Below are 22793 nucleotides of genomic sequence, written 5' to 3' on the forward strand. Positions count from 1 at the left end.
TGTTGATTTCATTATTGTGTTGAAAAGCTTGTCAACAATAGGCAATTTCTGTGCTGGCTTGATCCACAGAGAGAGAGAGAGAGAGAGAAAGAAAGAAAGAAAGAAAGAAAGATTTTTAACGTCTATGTCAGGCCGAAATCGGCCTATGAGACAAATCAAATGTACATGGTGTGTATGTCATCCGTCTATCGGAAAGACAAATAAAACAAAACTGATACAAAACTGAACTGAATGTAGGTAGGTAGGGGAGTATCTGAGGAGGGATGGAGCTCTATCTCTAGGGGTATATGCATGTCTATATGCTCAAGGTAGTACAATCATGAGAATGAGAATGCATCAAGCTATCTAGCTCCATCCTGTACAAATGGGGGGATGTAAGATGTGGTACATGGGCGGGGCTGGTGCCAAGGCTACCCGGATGAAAGCTGTCGGGTCGGCCCTCATCTGAGCTACTCGCTCCTCAGTGGCACGGCGCTCCCGGGCTCGGATCTCCTCGATCTGTCGGTGGTGGGAGCTCGCGCCCCTGTAGCCTGTGACTCGTGGTCGTCGTCTAGCTCGGCTCACCTCCGCCTGTGGGAGTGTCACTCCCCTCTGAGTGTCTGGTGAGGGAGGGGCGGCAATCCTCTGAAAGAAGTCTGTGAGCTGCGACTGTCTCCCCTCTGTCTGTGTAGCTGTGCGTGGCTGTAGTAGTGTGTCCCGATGGCTCTGTATCTCTAGTAAGAAGCGTCCGAGCTGTCTCTGATCTCGAGAGTCCATGATCTCTCCGAGACTGGGCTGTCCTCTGAATAAGGCCTCATACCTGCCTCTGATCTCAGTGTATGCTCTGCATCTACATACAAAGTGCTCCTCACTCTCCACCTCCTCTGTGCAGGCTCTGCAGACTCGCTCCTCCCTGGGAACACCAGTATGTCTCCCGATCTCAATCTCTAACCTGTGTGAAGCCACTCTCAGCTGACCAATCGCCACCCGTGAGCTATGTGGCATATATGTGTCCATATAGCGTGGTCTCTGTATGAACCCCCCAGACAGTATGGTGAGAAACTGGTCTCTGTAATCTGACATCCTCGTCCCCAAGCCAGGTGACTCCCAGACTCTCCTGGTGTATAGCTGCCACAGATCCTGTCTCAATACCAAGTTCCTCTCACTGCGAGAGAGGTGAACAGATGGTGAGTGGGGGTCGTACTGGAATGGTGGTAGTCTCTCCATGTCAAGACCATGTCCCTCAAACCATGCTCTGACCTGTGAGTACCATGCTCTCTCATGCCCACTCTCTGAGAGAGAGAGAGAGAGAGAGAGAGAGAGAGAGAGAGAGAGAGAGAGAGAGAGAGAGAGAGAGAGAGAGAGAGAGAGAGAGAGAGAGAGAGAGAGAGATGAAATGTTATATTAACGTCTTCAAAAGGCCAAAGTGACCTATGAGACCAGAAAGTTACAATGTGGTGGATCTGATACAAAGTCAGAGTCAGAGTAACAAGATGACAACAATGACAAAAATGAAATGACAAATGTCACAATAAAATACTATGGAATCCTAAACTACTAGGTGTGAACTAAGCAGCTAGCTGGGATAGCTAGATCGAGAGAGAGAGAGAGAGAGAGAGAGAGAGAGAGAGAGAGAGAGAGAGAGAGAGAGAGAGAGAGAGAGAGAGAGAGAGAGAGAGAGAGAGATGAAATGATATATTAACGTCTACAAAAGGCCAAAATGACCTATGAGACCAACTGATTACAATGATGAGTCTAGTACCAAGTCTGGGTACAAACAAAGAAAACTACAAACAAAGAACTGATAGGAGTGCTATCGACTCCTATGGGTGGTTGGTAGGCTGAGCAATGGTATCATGCCATAAAGGTACGAAGTAGAGAGAGAGAGAGAGAGAGAGAGAGAGAGAGAGAGAGAGAGAGAGAGAGAGAGAGAGAGAGAGAGAGAGAGAGAGAGAGAGAGAGAGAGAGAGAGAGAGAGAGAGAGAGAGAGAGAGAGAGAGAGAGAGAGAGAGAGAGAGAGAGAGCTTTATTTACGTCTTCTAAAGGCCGAAGTCGGCCTATGAGACAAATCAATGTACATCTAGTGGTAGTCCGGGTGTCCGGAAAAGAAAATACTGAAAATAAAATGCTGAAATGAAAGCTAATCTAGAACCGGGATGTGCAGTTTGGTGGTATGATGGTAATGTGTGGTGGTATGGGTATATATGGCTCTGGCACCGCAGATACTGACCATATGAATATATGGCTGTGGATGTAGCTCTGTCACAGCAGAAAATGACTACCTCGTGCTGAGTGAAAGTAAAAGTGTGAGGGCATACCCGTATCAGAGCTGGCTAGTAGTGTGTAATGGGTGATGGGTATAAAAAGTGGTACATGGGGGGGAAGGGGTTGAAAAACCCGATGTAAGTGGGTGCTCCAATGTGTGGTGGAGCGGGCCCTCTCCAGCTGCTGCTCATGAAGTGTACGGATCCTCAGTATATCCTACCCGTATAGACGGGGCCGTCGGTATCCTGACTCCCGAGGTCGGCGTCGTGCTCGCTGTGCCTCTGCCTGCTCGAGTGTCAGCCGAATCGTCGTCGGCGGTGTGGGATCCCCTGAAGTCATTCTCTGGAAAAACTGAGTGATCGTCTGCTGAACACCTCCAGTGTCATGTGGTCGTGGTCGTGTAGACTCCTCACGTATGTGGAGTGCTCCTGTGATGAAATGGCCCACATGAGTTTGGTCTCTCCTCCTCATGCATGTCTGGAGAGTGCCCTCAATCCCAAATCTCTGTCTAAGCTCTGAGTAAGGTGGGCATCGTAGCATAAAGTGCTCCTCCGTCTCCACCTCTATTTGACACACTGGGCAAGTCCGGTTCTCTCGTGGTATGCCTCTGGCTCTGCCCCGCTCAATCTCAAGCTGGTGTGATGAGACTCGGAGCTGACCGATGGCTACCTGTAGGTGATGTGGCATGTACTGCTGCATATACTGAGGGGTGTCTATGAAGCCCTGATCTGATATCTGGAGAAAATGCTCATGGTAGTGGAGCATTTTCGTCGATAGTGGTTGCCTGGGGCTCAACATCCATGTCCTCTCAATGTAAATATGCGAAATCTCCTGCCTGATGATCCTATTCCTCTCCTGATGAGTGAGAGTATAAGTAGGTGCATGGATGTCATACTGGAGGGGTGGTAGTCGATCTATATCAAGCCCATGTCTAGTGAACCACTCGCTGGTCTGTGCATACCAAGAAGAGGCATCTCCCGCCAGTGCCATAGACTGTGATGCCTGTAGTGCTCGATAGGCAATGCGGTCCCTATCCATACTCTGTAATCTATGTAACAAGCAAACCGTCTGAAACAGTGCCTCTACTAGCATAGGTGGGACTGCTAGCTCTGCTCTGACTATATCATGTGGAACGGACGGCTTGCTGCGGATCATCCTGGAGATCATCAGTACCTGTGGGCGCTCTATCAAAGGCCAGATCGAGTCTGCCAAGCCAGGTCCCCATATGGCTGCCCCATACATAAGAGCCGGTGTAACCAAAGTGTCAAAAAACCACCCCTTCGTACGGGGCTCTTGAAAGTGTGCCTGGTGGCACTGTCTCTCCATCTGTGCGAGTGCGGAGTACCCCCTGGTCAGTCTGTCTCTGGCTGCCTGTGTCATGGAAAAGGCCCCTGATGCCGCGGTAAAAGTCACCCCCAAGTAGACATATGGCCTACAACCTCGATACTGCCCCATGCTGCTGTGAAAGAGCTCTCTCGTCTGATCCGTGCTGATGTATGAAAGATGAGAACCTTGGTTTTCCCAAGGTTCACTAAGAGCCCTCGCTGCGCACAAAAGTCATCAAGCCTAAGTAGATGCTGACGCAGCCCCTCTGCTGACTCTGATATGAGTACAATATCATCGGCATATAATAGTATATGGATTGTGGTGCCACCCATCTCCACCCCATCACCTCCTCTATGCTGAATAAAATCCACTATCTCATCAATGTAGAGCCCAAAGAGTGTAGGGGAGAGTGGACATCCTTGTTTCACACCAATGGTGCTAAACAAGGTCTCTGTAGTGCCTCCTGGACATCGTACTCGCCCACATACCTGCTCATAAAGTGTATATATGCCCCATATCATGTCCTCCTCAAGCCCAAGTGAGAGTAGTCGCCTGAAGAGTCGCTCACGTGGCACCGTATCAAATGCTTTGCGAAAGTCCACAAAGCAACAATAAAGCCTCCTCTTCCTCACTCGTGCCTGGTCGATCAAGCAGCGTAGCGTGAAGATATGATCGATGGTAGAGTATGTGCGGCGGAACCCAGCCTGTCCTGTAGCTCGGATACCTGCTGCCTCTGCTCTGGTGCTAAGCTCCTCCTCTAAAACCGCGCCATAGAGCTTGGCCAACATGTGGCCAATCATAATAGTCCTGTATGTGTTGGGATCCATGGTGTCTCTAGACTTGTGTATAGGTACAATGATGTGCTGTGTCCACGAGTCTGGAAATCTCTCCACAAGTGGGCGGTTAAAGAGATGAGCTATGAAAGGTGCCAAGGTCTCTCTCCCATAAATCAGATGCTCGGCCTGTAGCTCGATCTGGTCTCGAGCTCTACCATGCTGTAGATGCCGGATGGCTCGAGCTACCATCTCTGATGTGAAGAAGGACGAAGTGGTGGGCCGTGGTCCCTGTGGCAGGGATATCGGTGGCTGTCCTGGTATCTGGTAAAGGTCCTTTGCATAGCGGTACCATGTGTCCGGGTCCTCGATCGATGTCGGTGGCCTGCGCTCGCGGATGCGGCGCCATGCCTCTGCACTATCTCGGCTCATGAGCAAGTGATATAATTCCCAGTACTGCTGCTCCTCCCATTCCCGCTTTTTACGGCGGGTGAGAGACTGCATCTGGTGCTGAGCCTGGTGTGTGAGTACCTCGCGGGCCTCATCCTCTCTGAGCTGACGTCGTAATGCTCTGCAATCATCGTCATACCAGCTGTTCCGTGTCATGGAATCTGTGCGGGGTGCATGTGTGCGTGTGTGGTGAGGGAAGCTCTGAATGGCAGATGTGTGAATCATGGAGGTAAGATCTGATGTGAGTGATTCTAGGGGGGCATGTGGGTCGAGAGATAGGAGATGTGTGCGGAGATGGTGTGCATAGACATGAGAGAGCTCGTGTGTAAAATGAATAGTGGTATGTGGCTGTGTGAGTGGGGTGGGTGTGTGTGACAAATGGGAGGTGAGTGTGAAAGTGAGGAAAGTGTGGTCTGCGCCGATAGGACGTCTCCCGACACTGAAAGATCGGAGAAGCTGGGCCCCCAGAAGACTCCCAAGAATGTAGTCGACAGTACTCTCTCCCCCCCCCCCCCCCCCCCCCCCCCTCGTGAGGGAAGCAAGTGAGCCCGTTCGAATCTGGCCACCTTTGCATCCCGTTATAAATAACGAGATGATGTTGGCTACCAAGCTCCAATAGGTGACTGCCGTACCCGGTGGTATCCTGCCCTGAGTCTGCTGACAGTCTGCTAATCCCCATCTCCTCTGGGTCAAAACTGCTCATAATCTCTGGGTGGTCCATATCATAGAGCTCGCACTGCCTGGTCTGGGTGCGCCCGTTGAAGTCTCCCATAAGGAAGACCTCTCCGAGTGTTGAGTAGCGGAGTATGTCATTTGAGAGTGGTGTATAAGGGGAATCCCCCTCCCGTGCATGCCCATTGGTGCTCGCATATGAGGAGCCTCGTGGTGGAAAGTAGCAAATGGCGATATAGACCCAATGGTCGTGGTCTATCTCCAAGCGTACCCATAGAAAACGTGCCTCCTCATCTCGGCTCACAATCTGTATATGATTGCTGATGGAACGGCGAAATAATATGGCCACCCCACCGGATCCTCGTGAAGTGCCGCGGCGAGTGGTAGCTCGAAAGACTGACTCCCATCTGAAGCCTGCAATGGCTGGTAGCCCCCTTTCAGGGCTCTCATGGGTCTCAGTGATGCAAATGAAGTCGTGGTCCTCTATAAGCTCATCCAGTCTGTCGGGGCGAGTCCACAATGACCCATTGCAGTTCCACACTGCTCCTCTGAGAAGTATCTCTGGTCGCAACGGCGTCCCATAGGCCGCGTGCCCCTATTTCATGGGGCGCCCATCCACGAAAATACGACCATCTCTGTAGAAGGCCTTTCGGCCCTCTCTCCTCGCCTGTAATATCTGAGGCATGCAGGTACGGCGGTGCTCGACTTGCATCCTCGTCAGATCCTCGTCGATGTAGATGGGGCTGCCTGGAAGCGTGCGGATCAGGACTCGCTTTCGAAAGAAAGCGACTCTCTCTTGCGGGGACTGCATCTGCAACACCAAAGCCCGTGCTCTCGAGGAGTCCCGTCCTGCTCTCCATGCACGGGTGAAGGGCATAGTCTCTCCAAAGCCGAGTCGTTTGCACAGCTCCTCGACATCTCTCTCTGGTGAAGGTCCCTCTGCCAGGCCGGTCACACGGATGTTGAGGCGTCGAGCCTGCCTCAACCTCTCCTCGTCCAGGGTGTCCTGGACTCTGATGTGCTCCTCACGTACGGCATCCTCCTTGACCTCCTGCTTGATGGTCTTGTGGACCACCTCCACCCATTTCCCCTGGGTAGCCTCCATCTCGGTGTGCAGCTCCTTCTTCAAGTCTTCTTTAATAGTCTCCACGTGTGAGATCTCTCCATCTTCCCGGGCTAGAATGATCGAGGCTCGTAGAAGCTCTATCTCCTTCTTGGTCTTCCCGGGCCAGAATGATCGAGGCTCGTAGAAGCTCTATCTCCTTCTTGGTCTCCCCAAGCTCAATCCTAAGAGCTTCATTCTCCTTTCGCAAATCGGTAATGTATTGGTGCATCACTCCGGTGGCCTGCAGGATCTTCGCTTGGAGCATCCCTTCCATTTCCCGGCGGATTGAGGCAAGTAGCTCCTCTGAGACTTTGTTACGGCGGCGGTACCGGGCAAGGGGGGTCGTCATGAGCCCCTTGCCAACTTTTGTTGCGGATGGAGGGGGGGTCGCCATGGTCGATGGGGGAGAAAAAGAGAGAGGTATGTGGCCATACAGTGGCGGGGGGCTGGCTGGTTTGCTACACAGTGGGCTGTTTTACCACTATTCAGCGATTTGCAGCCATGTGTAATGCAGGAGCTGAATGGAGGTATAGCAGCGCTGGGCCATGGGCTGTAGATGGCGATGGGCAGAGTTGTGGCGTGGGCTGAGAGGGAGCTCATGGCAACAGGCTGGTGTGTGTGTGTGTGAGAGAGAGAGAGAGAGAGAGAGAGAGAGAGAGAGAGAGAGAGAGAGAGAGAGAGAGAGAGAGAGAGAGAGAGAGAGAGAGAGAGAGAGAGAGAGAGAGAGAGAGAGAGAGAGATGATGAAATGAAATGGAATGAAATGTTATATTAACGTCTTCAAAAGGCCAAAGTGACCTATGAGACCAGAAAGTTACAATGTGGTGGATCTGATACAAAGTTAGAGTAACAAGATGACAAAATGACAGAATGACAAAATAAAATACTATGGAATCCTAAACTGCTAGGTTTGGACTAAGCAGCTAAACAACTAGCTGGGGTAGCTAGATCACAGGAGATCCAGCATCGATCGCTGGCGGATCTCATCAATCTCCTCCATGGTCAGTAGTCTGACCGGGCGTCGTGCATGTCGAGCCAAAGTGACCCGAATCCTCTGATGCAGCCTCCGTCGATGCTGTGTAGTCCTCCGCAGTCGTGGGCGTCTAGATCTCCCTAGCTGAGTCGCTTGGTCGATCAGTATGCCTCTGGTGTAAAGCGACGGGCTCTGCTATGGTAGTAACTCCTCCGGGTGTCCAGTGGCAGCTCTAAAGAAGTCTGTGATCTGTCTCTGAGACTGGCTAGCCTCTCCTCTCACCAGGCTCTCTGTGTGTCTGCGCAACTCGAGCAAAAACAAACCCAGGCATCTTTGATCCTCGTACCGCATGACTCTAGAGAATGGTCCAAAGCCCTCTTTGAACAAGCAATGGAAACGGCCTCGTATCTTGTAGTAGATGGGGCAGTGGCATGTGTAGTGCAACTCTGTCTCAGGCTCGATGTCACACAGGGGGCATGTCCTGGCCTCTGCTGGTATTTCGTTGTATCTCCCGGTCTCGATCCGCAGCTGGTGTAAAGATGTGCGTATCTGGCCAATAGCACATCGTATTCCATGAGACAAGTGGGTGTCCATGTATCTGGGCCTCGTCACAAAACCATCCTCCGTAAGCTGGAGGAGATGCTCTCTGTAGGAAGCCATCTTCGTGCCTAGCTCCTGTGCTGGCTGTATCCATGTCCTCTTGGTGTCTAGCTGAGTCAAATCCTGGCGAATGAGCCTGGTTATCTCGGACTGTGTAAGAGTCAGAGAGGGCGCATCCAGTGAGTACTGGAAGGGGGGCAATCTGTCTATGCTGAACCCATGCGCCTGAAACCATGATGTCATCTCTCTGTACCAGTATGCTGTATCTCCCTGCATGGCTAACTGTCGAGAGGACTCAAGTGCAAGGCGTGCATATCTGTCTCTGGGAAGTTCCCATATGCGGTGTATAAAGGAGACAGATCTGGTGAGCGCCTCAACCACCAGTGGGGGGGCAGCTAGCTCTGCTCGTACAATAGCATGTGGTACTGAAGCCTTGGCTCTAATGAGCCGCGAGATCATAGAGACCAGAGGCTTCTCCATGTCCCCCCATCCATCACTGCGGCCTGTTCTCCCATGATGATCCAGTGAAGGTCCCCAAATCTCAGCTCCATAAAGCAATGCAGAAGCCACCAAAGTATGAGAGAGAGAGAGAGAGAGAGAGAGAGAGAGAGAGAGAGAGAGAGAGAGAGAGAGAGAGAGAGAGAGAGAGAGAGAAATGAAATGAAATGAAATGAAATGTTATATTAACGTCTTCAAAAAGGCCAGAATGACCTATGAGACCAAACTGATACAAAAGTGTGAATCTATTACAAAGTCTGGGTACCTTAGTACTAAAGTACTAAGTGTGAAAGTGTGAAAATAAATGTGAAAAACTAACTACAAAGTACTAAATAAACTTCTTAGGAGCATTCTGGGTGTCTGGCTAGAATGCTTCTAATCCTTTGTCGTAGTCTCCTCCGGTGAAGTGTGCTTCTGCATCTTGGTCGTGGTCGTCTCGATTTCCTAAGCTCAATCGCCCTGTCAATGAGGGTGCCTTTGGTATGGATGTGGGTACTCCTTTGTGCTGGCTGCTGGTCTCTTGCTTCTCCTTCCCCTCCTGCTTCTCTCGATCCAAAGAAATCTGTGATCTGCCTCTGAGGCTGTAGTGCTCTTTGTCTTCTCATTAGATTATCCTTGTGCCGATGTATTTCCAGTAGGTACAAGCCTAAGCATCTTTGATCTTGGTATTGCATGACTCTATCTAGAGGTCCAAAGCCTTCTTTAAATAGGCAATGGAAACGCCCACGTATCTCATAGTACACGGTGCAATGGCATATGTAGTGTAATTCTGTCTCCGGCTCCATTTCGCATAACTTGCAAATTCTGCTCTTAGGTGGGATTTCCCTAAATCTGCCAAATTCAATTTCCAGCTGGTGTGAGGATGTATGAATCTGACCAATAGCACATCTCAAACCAGAGAGAGAGAGAGAGAGAGAGAGAGAGAGAGAGAGAGAGAGAGAGAGAGAGAGAGAGAGAGAGAGAGAGAGAGAGAGAGAGAGAGAGAGAGAGAGAGAGAGAGAGAGAGAGAGAGAGAGAAGAGAGAGAGAGAGAGAGAGAGAGAGAGAGAGAGAGAGAGAGAGAGAGAGAGAGAGAGAGAGAGAGAGAGAGAGAGAGAGAGAGAGAGAGAGAGAGAGAGAGAGAGAGAGAGAGAGAGAGAGAGAGAGAGAGAGAGAGAGAGAGAGAGAGAGAGAGAGAGAGAGAGAGAGAGAGAGAGAGAGAGAGAGAGAGAGAGAGAGAGAGAGAGAGAGAGAGAGAGAGAGAGAGAGAGAGAGAGAGAGAGAGAGAGAGAGAGAGAGAGAGAGAGAGAGAGAGAGAGAGAGAGAGAGAGAGAGAGAGAGAGAGAGAGAGAGAGAGAGATGTTATATTAACGTCTTCAGAAGGCCAGAATGACCTATGAGACCAAAAAGTTACAATGTGGTGGATCTGATATAAAGTCAGAGTAACAAAGATGACAAAATAAAATGCTATGGAATCCGAAACAGCTAGGTGTGATCTAAGCAACTAGGTGGGATAGCTAAAGCTAAATCACAGATCACAAAAGATCCAGCATCGGTCGTTGGCGGATCTCATCAATCTCCTCCTTGATCAATAGCCTGACCGGGCGTCGTGCATGTCGGGCCATAGTGATCCGAATCCTCTGATGCAGCCTCCGTTGATGCTTTGTAGTCCTTCGCAGTCGTGGGCGTCTGGATCTACCTAGCTCGATCGCTCGGTCGATCAGTGTGCCTCTGGTGTGAGGCGGCGAGCTCTCCTGTGGTAGTAGCTCCTCCGGGTGTCCAGTGTCTGCTCTAAAGAAGTTTGTGATCCGTCTCTGAGACTGGCTGGCCTCTCCCCTCATCAGGCTCTCTCTGTGTCTGCGGAGCTCGAGCAGAAATAGACCCAAGCATCTCTGATCCTCGTACCACATGACTCTGAAGAGTGGTCCGAAGCCCTCTCTGAACAAGCAGTGGAAGCGGCCGCGTATCTCGTAGTAGACGGGGGAGTGACACATGTAGTGCAACTCTGTCTCAGGCTCCAGGTCACACAGGAGGCATGTCCTAGCCTCTGTTGGTACTTTGTTGTATCTCCTAGTCTCGATCCGCAGCTGGTGTGAAGATGTGCGTATCTGGCCAATAGCACATTGTATCCCATGAGACAAGTGGGTGTCCATGTATCTGGGTCTCGTCACAAAACCGTCCTCTGTAAGCTGGAGAAGATGCTCTCTGCAGAAAGCCATCTTTGTGCCCAGCTCCTGTGTTGGCCTCCTCTCTCTGCACACACACTGCACTTCCTCACGTGCTCTTTCACTTGCACACACCGCCGCGCGCTCATCAACTGGTATCAAAGCCGATTAGGGTTTGTCCCCAAACCTGCAAACGCTGAATTTCAACCAAGAAGGTCAACTTTCACGCGAGATTTTTCAATTTCGTCGCCAAAGGACTCCTCCCCGGACACTACAAAGCTCTCGGCAACCAAAATTGACCTAAAACAGGCTGAAATTAGGTCAAAAACAGGAAACTACAGGTTATGACAGCAAAATACAGGTTTTGCAAATGATGTATTAAGGTGTGGGAATACTTTTGCTAAGTCCCCGCTTCCCGAAAACACTGAAATTGCCAAAAAACAAGCCCTAAAACAGGTGTTTTAAGCAAATTTCAGATTTGCGCAGGTTTTTGCAAATGTTTTTATGGTGCGATTACATTGGGGAAAGTGCAAATAGATGCAATCTACGCACATTTGACAAATTTTGTCGATGTATGACCATTTGTGGCTCAATTTCATGCAATTTTGATGCTACAAATTGGGGCTTTGGTGCTTACATGCTTCTAAAGGTTGTGTATTAGCCTTATGTATGTCTTCTGAGTTCAAAAACAACTAAATTTGTTGTTTTCGAGCACAAATTCGCTCGTTGAAATTTTCTGTGCATAAATTTCAAAAATTGAATTTTGTGCCCAAATCGTCCTATTTTGCCCCAAATTGCTCCTGTGACCATTTGGAGCTGTAGTGCACATCTCTGTGAGGCTATACTCCGATTTTTGCGCATTTTACCCAAAAATTCAGCGTATTATCCCTCTTATTTCGTGCAACTATGGCCTCATCTTCTTCGGATGTGAAGAACCTCTTCGAGATTAGGAGGTTCGATGGTATAGGTTTTGATCTTTGGAAAGACAGGATTCAAGGAATCCTATTTCTTAAGGATTGCGAAGGGGCACTTGAACAAGTGAAGCCACAGAATATGACGGATGAAGCATGGGTTAGCATGAACAGGAAGGCCGTTACATACATTAAAATGGCCATGACCGATGAGACCGTCATTGATGTGAAAGGTCTCACGACTGCTTTTGATGTGTGGGAGAAGTTGAAGGGAATGTATGAAAATACAATGCCTGTCAACCAGGTGCACTTGATGCGAAAACTTGTTGGCATGCAACTAGATGAGTCCAAAAGTGCAGCAGAGCACTTGTCATTGTTCAAAGGTACTTTGTTGCAGTTACAGGATTCTGGCTTGCCCCCTTTTGATGATAAGCTGAAAGCTATCTTCTTGCTTATGACGTTACCTGAGTCATGGGAAACTTTGGTGGTTTCGTTGTCCAGTAACCCCAATTTGACCTTTGATGGTGTTAGGGGTTCTATCTTGAATGAAGAAATCAGGAGGAAAGCGAGTGGAGAGGGAGGCAGCTCTGCCAACATGGTTAGAGGCAGGACAGAAAAGAAGAATGCTTATTCACAAAGAAGTAAGAGTAAGAGTAAAGAAAGGGGAAATGCAAGCAAAGGTAAGGGTGATGTGACTTGCTATCAATGTGGCAGGAAAGGTCACAAGAAACCCGGTTGCAGGTACTATAAAGCTGAGTTAGAAAGGAAAAAGAATGGCGGAGACAAAAAGAAAGAGAAGAAGGAAGTCAAGGCAGATGCATAGGATAGCTCAAAGGACAAAGAGAAGGCCAATGTGGCTTCTAGTGTCGTGATTGAGGAGCTGTCAGATGTAGAGGATATCTTGTGTGCCACTTTGTCAGATGATGATGCTTATGACTTTGATGCCTCTCTAAATGTTCATTCACAGGACATGCAGATCACCAAGAGTGATCTTATTGATGCTTTGTTGACTGTCAATGATGCATTGTCCCAGACTTGGATTGTTGATTTCGGTGCTTCATTTCATGTGACTCCTATCAAGGAGTGTTTCTCTACTTTTGATGCGGGCAAGCGTGGCCATGTATACCTTGGAAACAATCATGCATGTTCCATTGAAGGTATTGACACTGTGCATCTCTCCATAGATGGCACAAATTAGCTTGTCTTGCATGATGTTGGATATGTGCCGAGAATCAAGAAGAGTCTGCTTTCTGTTGGTCAGATGGATATGCATGGTTACAGCATCTTGTTTGAGAGAGGGTCATGGAAAATGACTAAAGGCTCAAGGCTGATTATAAAGGGCACAAAGAAAGGGACACTTTACAGCATGCATGGAAAGGCCGTGTTGGGCAAGTTTATTGCATTGGCTGAAATTAACTCTCACATGGAGTTGTGGCACAAGAGGCTTGGCCATATGAGCCAAAAGGGCCTTTCTAAGCTTTGTACTTTGAACAAGCTTGATGCTAAAGGCACAAAGCTTGACTTTTGTAATGAATGTCAATATGGCAAGCAAGTAAAGCGTTCTTATTACTCTTGTGTCTCTCGTAAATCTTGTGTGCTTGATCTTGTACATTTCGATGTATGTAGCATGCCTACTAAGTCTATGGGTGGTGCATGTTATTTTGTCTCCTTTGTTGATGATCATTCTAAGAAAATTTGGGTTTATTTGCTTAAGTCTAAGGATGAAGCCTTTGCTGCGTTTAAGAGATTTCATGCATTTGTGACCACCCAAACAGGTAGAAAGCTAAAATGCTTGCGTACAGACAATGGGGGGGAGTACACAAGTGCTGAATTTAGCAAGTTTTGTGAAAATTTGGGCATTAAGAGGGAGCTTACTGTACCATACAGCCCCTCTTCTAATGGTGTGGCTGAAAGATTCAATAGGACACTTTGTGAGAGGGTGAGATGCATGCTGTCCACAGCTAATCTCTCTCATGGATTTTGGGGAGAAGCTTTGAAAACTGCAGTGCGTATATGCAATCGATCCCCTCACATGTCTTTGAAAGGTGACATCCCTGAAGAGGTTTGGTCTGGCAAGCTTGCTTCATATGATCACTTATGCATTTTTGGTTGCGAAGCTTTTGTCATGTTAGACCTGAGTTGAGGAGTAAACTAGATGCGAAGTCCATTAAAGGCCTCTTCATGGGATATGGTGAAGAAGGCGAAATGGGTTACAGGATTTGGTTACCTCATCTCAAAAGGGTTGTACGCAGCCGGGATGTTGTTTTTAATGAGGCAAGGCTGCTTCAAAACAATTGTGCCTCAAAGCACGACCATAAAAGGGTGAAATTTCAGCATGACCAGCCACTTGTTAGGCCTATTTTTGACCCCAGGATGCACCACAAATGGCTGAAAATGTAGATGATCCAGTGGTGTTTGACCCAGATGATGTTGGACAGCAAATTGAGGCTCTTTAAGGGCATTTGCAGCCAAGAAACAATGCTGAAAATGGTGCTGAAAATGATGTACACCAGCCCATTGTTGATGATTTTGTAGTGCCACGTGATGTAAACCCATTGCCGGATAATGTGGATCATTGGGTGAGGCGGTCTACTCGTCAAAGACGGCCCGTGAGTCGATATGACCCCTCTTTGCATTACATTATGTTGACAGATGAGGGAGAGCCTCTTACGTATCAAGAGGCAAAGACATGTGAGCACAGCGACAAGTGGGAGCTTGCTATGCAGGAAGAGATTAAAGCTTTGCATGCTAATCATACTTGGGATTTGGTTGAATTGCCCAAAGGAAGGAAGGCTATTCCTAACAAATGGGTGTATAAAATCAAAACTGTTGATGTAAAACCCAAGTATAAGGCAAGGCTTGTGGCAAAGGGATATGTTCAAACCAAGGGCATAGACTTTCAGGAGGTGTTCTCTCCTGTTGTGAAGATGACCACTTTGTGTGTACTGTTTGCCATAGTGGCTGCTCTTGATTTGGAAATGGACCAAATGGATGTACATACCGCTTTCTTGCATGGTGATGTGGAAGAAGAGCTTTACATGAAGCAACCCGAGGGTTTTGTCATCCCTGGCAAGGAACATTTGGTATGTATGCTCAATAGAAGCTTGTATGGACTGAAACAATCCTGTAGACAGTGGTACAAGAAGTTTGATGGCTTCATGCTTAAACATGGTTACAAAAGAAGCCATGTAGACCATTGTTTGTATACCAAACGTGATGAGGATGGCAGCCCGATCATTCTTGTGCTCTATGTAGACGATATGTTGATAGTTGCAAAGAAAAGAAGCACTGTAGATGCTCTTAAAGGGCAACTGAAATCTGCGTTTTCAATGAAAGACCTTGGGGTAGCTGAACATATACTTCGAGTGCGTGTTACACGGTAAAGAGACAAACGCCTATTGTATTTGTCGCAAGAAAAGTACATTGAAAAGGTGCTGGACAGATTTAACATGGCTGAAGCAAAGCCTCTTGGTGTGCCATTACAGCCATATGTTAAAATCTCCAAGGATGATTGTCCCAAGTCAAAGGAAGAAGCCAATGACATGCAAAGTGTGCCTTATGCTTCAGCTTGTGGTTCACTTATGTATGCTATGGTTGCTACTAGGCCTGACATAGCCCATGCAGTGGGAGTTGTGTCCGTGTATCCACATCACCAACTATGTCAGAGTCACAAAATCCCTTCAACTCCATTGGTCCTCTCTTGCTGGCCTTCGCCTCCCCTCTTTGCGCACAGTGCACTTCCTCGCGTGCTCTTTCACTTGCACACACCACCGCGCGCTCATCAACTTGAAAGTTACAATGTGGTGACTTGATACAAAGTCAGAGTAACAAAATAACAACATAACAAAACAAAAATACTATGGAATCCTAAGCTGCTCGATGTGAACTAAGCAAAGTAAGCAGCTGGCTGGGATAGCTAAATAGCTAAATCACAGGAGATCCAACATCGGTCGCTGGCGGATCTGTGACCGAGCATTGTGCATGCCTGGCCAGAGTGATCCGAATCTTTTGATGCAGCCTATGTCGATGCTGTGTAGTCCTCCGCAGTCGTGGGTGTCTGGATTTCCCCAGCTCAATTGCTCGGTCGATCAGCGTGCCTCTGGTGCGAGACGAAGGTGAGCTCTGTTGTGGGAGTAGCTCCTCCGGCTGTCCAGTGTCTGCTCTAAAGAAATTTGTGATCCGTCTCTGAGACTGGCTAGCCTCTCCTCTTGTCAGGCTATCTCTATGTCTGCGCAGCTCGAGCAAGAACAAACCCAGGCATCTCTGATCTCGTATCCCATTACTCTGGAGAGTGGGTCCAAAGCCCTCTCTAAACAAACAATGGAAGTGGCCTCGTATCTTGTATTAGACGGGGCAGCAGCATGTGTAATGCAACTTTGTCTCAGGCTCCATGTCACACAAGGGGCATGTCCTGGCATCTGCTGGTACTCCGCTGTATCTCCCAGTCTCAATCCGGAGGTGGTGAGAAGATGTGCGTATCTGGCCAATAGCACATCGTATCCCATAAGACAAGTGGGTGTCCATGTATCTGGGTTTCGTCACAAAACCGTCTTTCGTAAGTTGGAGAAGATGCTCTTTGTAGAAAGCCATTTTCGTGCCCAGCTCTTGTGCTGGCTGTATCCATGTTCTCCTGGTGTCTAGCTGAGTCAAGTCTTGGCGGATGAGCCAGGTGATCTCGGACTGTGTAAGAGTGAGAGATGGTGCATCCCGTAAGTACTGGAAGGTGGCAACCTGTCTATGCTGAACCCATGCGCCTGAAACCATGATGTCATCTCCCCATACCAACATGCTGTATCTCCCTGCATGGCTTACTGTCGAGAGGATTCAAGTGCAAGGCGGGCATATCTGTCTTTGGGAAGTTCCCACATGCGGTGTATAAGGAGACTGGTCTGATGAGCGCCTCAACCACTAGTGCGGGGGTGGGGGGGGGGGGGGAGGGGGGCTCGGCTCGGATAATGGCACGTGGTACTGAAGCCTTGGCTCTAATGAGCTGCGAGATCATAGAGACTAGAGGTTTCTCTATGTCCCGCCATCCATCAGTGCGACCCGACCTCCCGTGATGATCCAATGAAGTTCCCCATACCTCAGCTCCATAGAGCAATGTAGAAGCCATCAAAGTATCATAGAGCCAGAGCTTAGTCCGAGGCTCCTGAAATTGAACCTGCGAACACATCCTTTCCAATCTACCCAATGTTGTATGGGCTCTAGTCAATCTGGTCTCTGCTGCTCTCCTCTGTGAAAATGCAGGTACGTTAAAAACCACTCCAAGGTAAGTGTAAGCATCTGTATACTCCACGGTCTCCTAGTCGTATGTGAATGTAGGTGCTGACCTCCTGATCCACTGTGGGGTGGTATTAAACACCATAACCTTGGTTTTACGAAGGTTGACAGACAAACCACTTTCGTGTGCAAACCTATGCAAAGCATCCAAGTGACATTGCATCCCCTCCGGAGAGTTGGAGATCAACGCAATATCATCAACATACAACAATACTGGAATCCATGTCCCTGCCAGCTGTGCATCTCTATCACCATCGCTCTCAATGTAGTGAGAAATCTCATCCACATACATACCGAATAGAGTAGGAGAGAGCGGACAGCCGTGCTTCATCCCAATAGTGGAGTGAACCGGTGTAGATAGACCCTCAAAGGTGCGTACATGCCCTACTATTGATTTGTACAATGCCATGATCCCCCAAATGAGCTCTGTGGGTACCTCCCATCTCTTGTAATCTGCGCAATCTAGCTCTGGGCACTGTGTCAAAGGCTTTGTGGAAGTCCACAAAGCTACAATAGATCCATCTCCCATGGGATCTGCCCTTCTCAATGATGGCCTTCAGTGTCAAGATATGGTCAAGATTAGAAAAACCTCTCTTGAACCCTGCTTGCCCAGCTGCACGCATTCCCTCCCTCTATGCCCATCTACTCAGCAGCTGCTCAAGAATGGATGCGTACAACCGTGCCGATGTGTGTCCAATCATGATAGTGCGATAATTCCAAGGCTGCATAGGTTCTCCTGACTTGAAGACATGTACAATCGTAGATAGGCTCCAAGTATCAGGCAAGCCCTCACACATGGCACGGTTAAACATAATTGCTAGAAGCTCTGCTAGTAGATCTCTGGCATGCATGAAATGCTCAGCCACTAAGCCATCATGATCATATGCTCTCCCAGTCCTCATTCTGTCAATGGCTTTTTCACCATCTTAACGGTGAAAAAAGCACATGTGTGTGGGCATGGATCGGGGGGGTCGGGAAGGGGCGGCTGTCTAGGTACTGTGTACAAAGATGACGGGTACTGACCCCATGTCTCTGTAGAGGTAATGGCGGGGGGATTGCTCATGAAAGAGCCGCCATGCCTCACGCCAGTCCTGACTCAAGAATAGTTGGTATAGATCTTGCTCTAGTCGAGCCAAAAAAACCTCCTCTCCTCTTTCGGAAGTCAATCTGTGATTGTCTGTGAGTGATGTCCCCCAAAAGCACCTCCCTCTGATGTCTAGCTCTAGTATGGCGGCATTCCTCATCATACCAGCTGTTCTGAGGCATGCTCCCTGAACGGCGTCTTTGCTCAGGCTGGGTTTGTGTGTATGCCTTTGCTGCTGCATCATGTAATTTCTGTGTCAGTATAGTAGTAAGCTCCTCCAGAGGACGCCCTGGCTCCTCAGTGCATAGACGTCTGTAGATCTCGTCTATGTATACAGAATCTGTCCCCTGCATGAAGGTGTAGCGAGTAGGGGCTGCTACCAAGGGCTAGCCGAGCATATCTGTCTCTGGGAGGTCCCATAAAATGTGCATAAAGGATACTGATCTAGTAAGGGCCTCGACTGCGAGGGGAGGAGCAACTAGCTCGGCTCGAATAATGTCATGTGGCACTGAGGCCTAGCCCGAATGATTTGAGAAATCATAGAGACTAGAGGCCTCTTCATACATCTTGTGTCACAAACTACTGACGTGTCAATCCATTGAAGAATGGAGCCAGCTTGTAGATCCGGTCGGTCGGGAAGAAGAAGTTTTCACCAACTTATAAAGTCTTGTTGAGTGGCATTTTTTTTTTTAGATGAGTTCCACCCACCAACTTACAAGACCCTGTTCGCTGGGGCCTAGGGGACTAAAGCCATAAAAAATAAAGTGGGACCCCCCCTCCCCCTCTCCTCCCCTCCCCCCCCCCCCCCCCCCCCCCCCCCCCCCACCCCCCCCCCCCCACACCCCCCCCCCCTCCCCCCCCCCCCCCCCCCCCCCCCCCCCCCCCCCCCCCCCCCCCCCCCCCCCCCCCCCCCCCCCCCCCCCCCCCCCCCCCCCCCCCCCCCCCCCCCCACACACACACACACACACACACACACACACACACAAAGACTTGCGTGGAGCTTGATGACGTGGCAAGCCTGTACGGAATTCCGCATTTTGCGTTGACTTGCTAACGTGGCAGCCTGTACGGATTTCGGCGTTTCATGCTGACCTGACGTGGCAACATGTATGGATTTCCGTGATTTACGTTGGCTGATTTTCAGCGCCAGCTTTTGGCCAGATGCTTTTGAGTTTAAAGCTTTTCATGTGACTGCTTTTCATAGGCCAAGGGCCTTTAAATATGTGCAGAGGGCTCAGTCTTTGGCATGCTTCTGCGTGGAGGCAAGGATTGGTGTAGCAAACTTGGACACCCCATGTCTAGAATCTGTCGTGACACGAGAGAGAATCACTTAAAATACTTCACAGCTTTAAAATCATATTTCAATTCGAGACGACACGGCCCGACGTAGTTCCGTACCCAGAGAGACTGGCGCCCCTTTCGGTATTTCTTTTATATTAATCTTTGAGCAAGGTACAACTCCGGAAGGGTGCTCGCTCTGAGACTCTGTGTCCAGATGCTCGACAGAGTGAGCCCCCTTGGGTTCATTTTAAAGGTTACAAGGGATGCTAAAAGCAGACCCCAAAAGCTTCAAACTCAAAAGCAATAATGTCCCAAAAACAATTGGTCTAAAATCTGCCAACAGAAAGCAGTCGCATAAACTGCAAAAATTTGTACGTTCTGCAACGTCAGCAGGCCAGCGTAAATTACAAGATCCCGTTACAGCTGCCACGTCAACCAGTCAGCGTGAGTGATGGGATTCTGTACAGGTGCCATGTCAGCCAGTCAGCGAACATTGCGGAAATCTTTACTGTCAGCCACGTCATGACGTCCGTGCTGTGTGTGTCCGAGAATTGCCACGTCATCAGTTTGTGACATACCCCCCTCTTGAAAGAATTGTAATCGCCCTCGATTACACCTACAGCCAGAGGTTATAAACTGTCTTAGTAGACACTGATTGTTAGTACCAACTAACTAGACACGACACATCTAACACTTGTACAAAACGACAGTCACATCACATCTTGTTCAGAACACGTTCAGATCACATCACATAGAAATTCATTCCAAATCTCTGACCTGACTGCCAACAACGTATTTAGTAATCGCATCTAGATCCATCTTGGACCTCACTGATGTTGGATTAACTAATCCTATATTGCGATCATGTCTATATAGATTTTTCAACTCAAGCACTGGCCTGTGCAAGTAGTCATTCCCCTCAAGCACTGTCGTGTTGCGAGAATTGTTCGCCTCAAAGCACTGTCGTGTGTGAGTATCTGTCGCCTCAAGCACTGTCGTGTGCGAGAATCTGTCGCCTCAAGCACTGCCGTGTGCGAAAATTCTTTTCTGGGGGTACCAATCCATCACCAAGCTCATATTGAACAGAGTGGTTAATCATTCATTCGATTGAATCAGTTGTGATTCATGATTCGCTATCAGGTTCATTCGAGAGCTGTCATTGCTCCCAAAATCATCATCATCTCATTCTTATTCTTGTTATCTCTTCACAAATAGCAGGACCTTCCATAAAATATTAGTTTCATTCGAAATTCATGATACTTATCGGGTTCATAATGGAGCGGTCATTGCTCCCAATTGCATTCATTCATCATCGATTTCACATGTTATCTGCACACAACTAGCAAGTTCTTCCAGACAACATTTCTCATATATAAAAGAGATTTACCTTGGGAAATTTTTGTTTCAAAGTTCTTTATTCACACACTTAGTTCATATTGAACACAATGTTTCAATCATCTAGTTATCTCATCCGTCCAGAAGTCTTGATGTACCTAAATCCTTGTTTAGCCATCTCATCTAGCACGAACTCTTGATGCGCTCACCACAATATCCAATCATCTCATTCATATAAAATCTTGACGCACTAGAATCATTGAACATGCGTCATCATTCATTCATTCAAATTTATCATTCTTATCTCGAATCGAAAGGATATCCAATTCATTCCCGAGCCATCTCTAGTGAATCTCATGAATTGGGTAATCTTCAGGTGTTTGGCCAATCTCAAGTCCATGGAGTACTTAATCAATCTATTGACACATATGCCAACCTGCAGTTGACGTTTGTACTCCGTTCTGGCAAACTTGTCCGTCGAATTTTTTTTGGCCCAAATCTTCATTCTTTTTCTTCAATTCTTGTGTCGGATTTTCAACTTTTCTTTGCCTTCCCACTGAGAGGTGTCATCTCTGTCAGATTCTCCACAAGAACCCATGTGTAATCTGGGATTCTTTATGGCTTTATGCTCTGTAAGACAACGATGAAGACGGGAGCGCGCCTGATGCGCGATGTATGAAGGGTGGGAGTCGTTGTAACTAAGTCAGAATTTGTAAATAATTAATTTATTTGCGAGAAAAGAATTATCTAATTAGTTGTGTGCACACCAGAATAGACCTAGCAGTTCTAAGGCCTCAGGTGAGCCTAAATGCGGGCTAGAACACCTCAGAGGGACCTTAGCAGAAATTACCCTGAAGCCCTAGTGATTGGGAAATCGGGTTTTCAGAAAGGGGTAAGCAGTAGCCTCAGATTTTAGGCTCAGGAAAAATACGCGCATCAGTACAAGCACATGAATGAGATGGGGTCCTTAGAACAGTGACCCTAAGGCTAATAAAGCTAATAAAGCCAATAAAGCCTTAGGGTATATTTCGTGAAATTAAATTTAACGGTCCGTGTCCGGGCGGGCGGACGGCCGGACAAGTGTGAACAGGTAAAGGCGGTGCAGTGCCCGTGCGGCATTGCGCCGGCAGACCTTTGGTGTTCTCATAAAAGAATCATTGGTAGCAGTTGTTAGTTCGTTGCACATTTTTTTTTAATGAGCTAGAAGTTTTTAAAGTCAAAAGTTGAATGGTTTTTAAGTTTTTAAAGTAAGTGTGCCAAGTGGCACACTTACCAATGCAAACTAACTCTCTCTCACTCTCACTCTTACCCTCTCTCTCTTCCTAGCGCCTCCTCTCCCTGATGGCTATTTAGGAGCCCCCCCTCCCCCATTTTTAGGGCTGGCAGTGCACCTACCCCCCCTAATGTGAGCGTGCTCTACGCGGTGGAGCCCTCCATTGAAGCTTGAGAGCAGCCCCTTGCGACATATGTGGTAGCCTTGTGCTCCCATTGTCAAGAACAAGGGATCTCACAGTCATAGACACCTTCTGGTGAAGTTTCATCGCGAGAAGTTGCCGTAGACGCTCTCTTAGCAGAGTGCGGCTGTTGTAATTCTCTGTTTTCAACCCCTAATCACCTAGATTAGGGCTGTTTTCAGCAGATCAGCCATAGAAATTCTCTTCCCTCTCCTTATCCTAAGTCTACATCAAGTTTGGCGCGATTCCATCGCGAAGAAGACCTCTGTTTCGGCGTAGGGGTGTGCACAGGTAAGAATTTCAGGTTATGTGCAGAAAATTACAGCAAGCATGTGCGTGTGCATTTTGCTCGTTTCTCTTTTGTGTTCGATGCATGAATGAATGAGCATGAAGGCAACACATAACGGAAGATGGACTCTCCTCTGTGAGAGCTTCCGATGAGCTGTTTCGGAAGATAGACTCTCTTTTCGAGAGCTTCCAACCAGTCTCGCAGAAGAGGGGAAATCCCCTAAGCAGTAAGAAAGTGGAAACACTTTCTCAGTCAGTAGTCAGAACAGAACAGAAGAAAGAATAGAGGACGGGCGTATGCCCCGTTCCTGTGCTTGTAAAGATTCTCCCTTAGTAATAAAGATATTCTCTTTATGGGGGGGACCAACCCATCTTCT

General features: G+C 48.3%; 2 protein-coding genes and 1 pseudogene across 3 annotated transcripts in view; 1 reads left to right on the forward strand and 2 right to left on the reverse strand.

The window, feature by feature from the left end:
- LOC147427530 (uncharacterized) overlaps positions 1 to 22793 on the forward strand; it is a 97958-nt gene that overhangs the window by 47124 nt on the left and 28041 nt on the right. The gene's annotated exons all lie outside the window — the stretch shown is intronic.
- LOC147427531 (uncharacterized) lies at positions 1975 to 4166 on the reverse strand (annotated as a pseudogene).
- On the reverse strand, positions 5384 to 6870 carry LOC147427532 (uncharacterized). The gene has a single exon (XM_086497535.1). It carries the CDS (start codon positions 6568 to 6570, stop codon positions 6061 to 6063), a length of 510 nt encoding a protein of 169 aa, XP_086353661.1. The 5' UTR covers positions 6571 to 6870; the 3' UTR covers positions 5384 to 6060.

Source organism: Adiantum capillus-veneris, chromosome 23 (genome assembly GCF_014529385.1).
Source record: "Adiantum capillus-veneris isolate H3 chromosome 23, ASM1452938v2, whole genome shotgun sequence".
NCBI lineage: Eukaryota > Viridiplantae > Streptophyta > Polypodiopsida > Polypodiales > Pteridaceae > Adiantum > Adiantum capillus-veneris.

Bases quoted from the DNA above. Each gene is read 5' to 3' on its own strand.
- LOC147427532 (XM_086497535.1), bottom strand. From the start codon at position 6,570: ATGGAGGCTACCCAGGGGAAATGGGTGGAGGTGGTCCACAAGACCATC.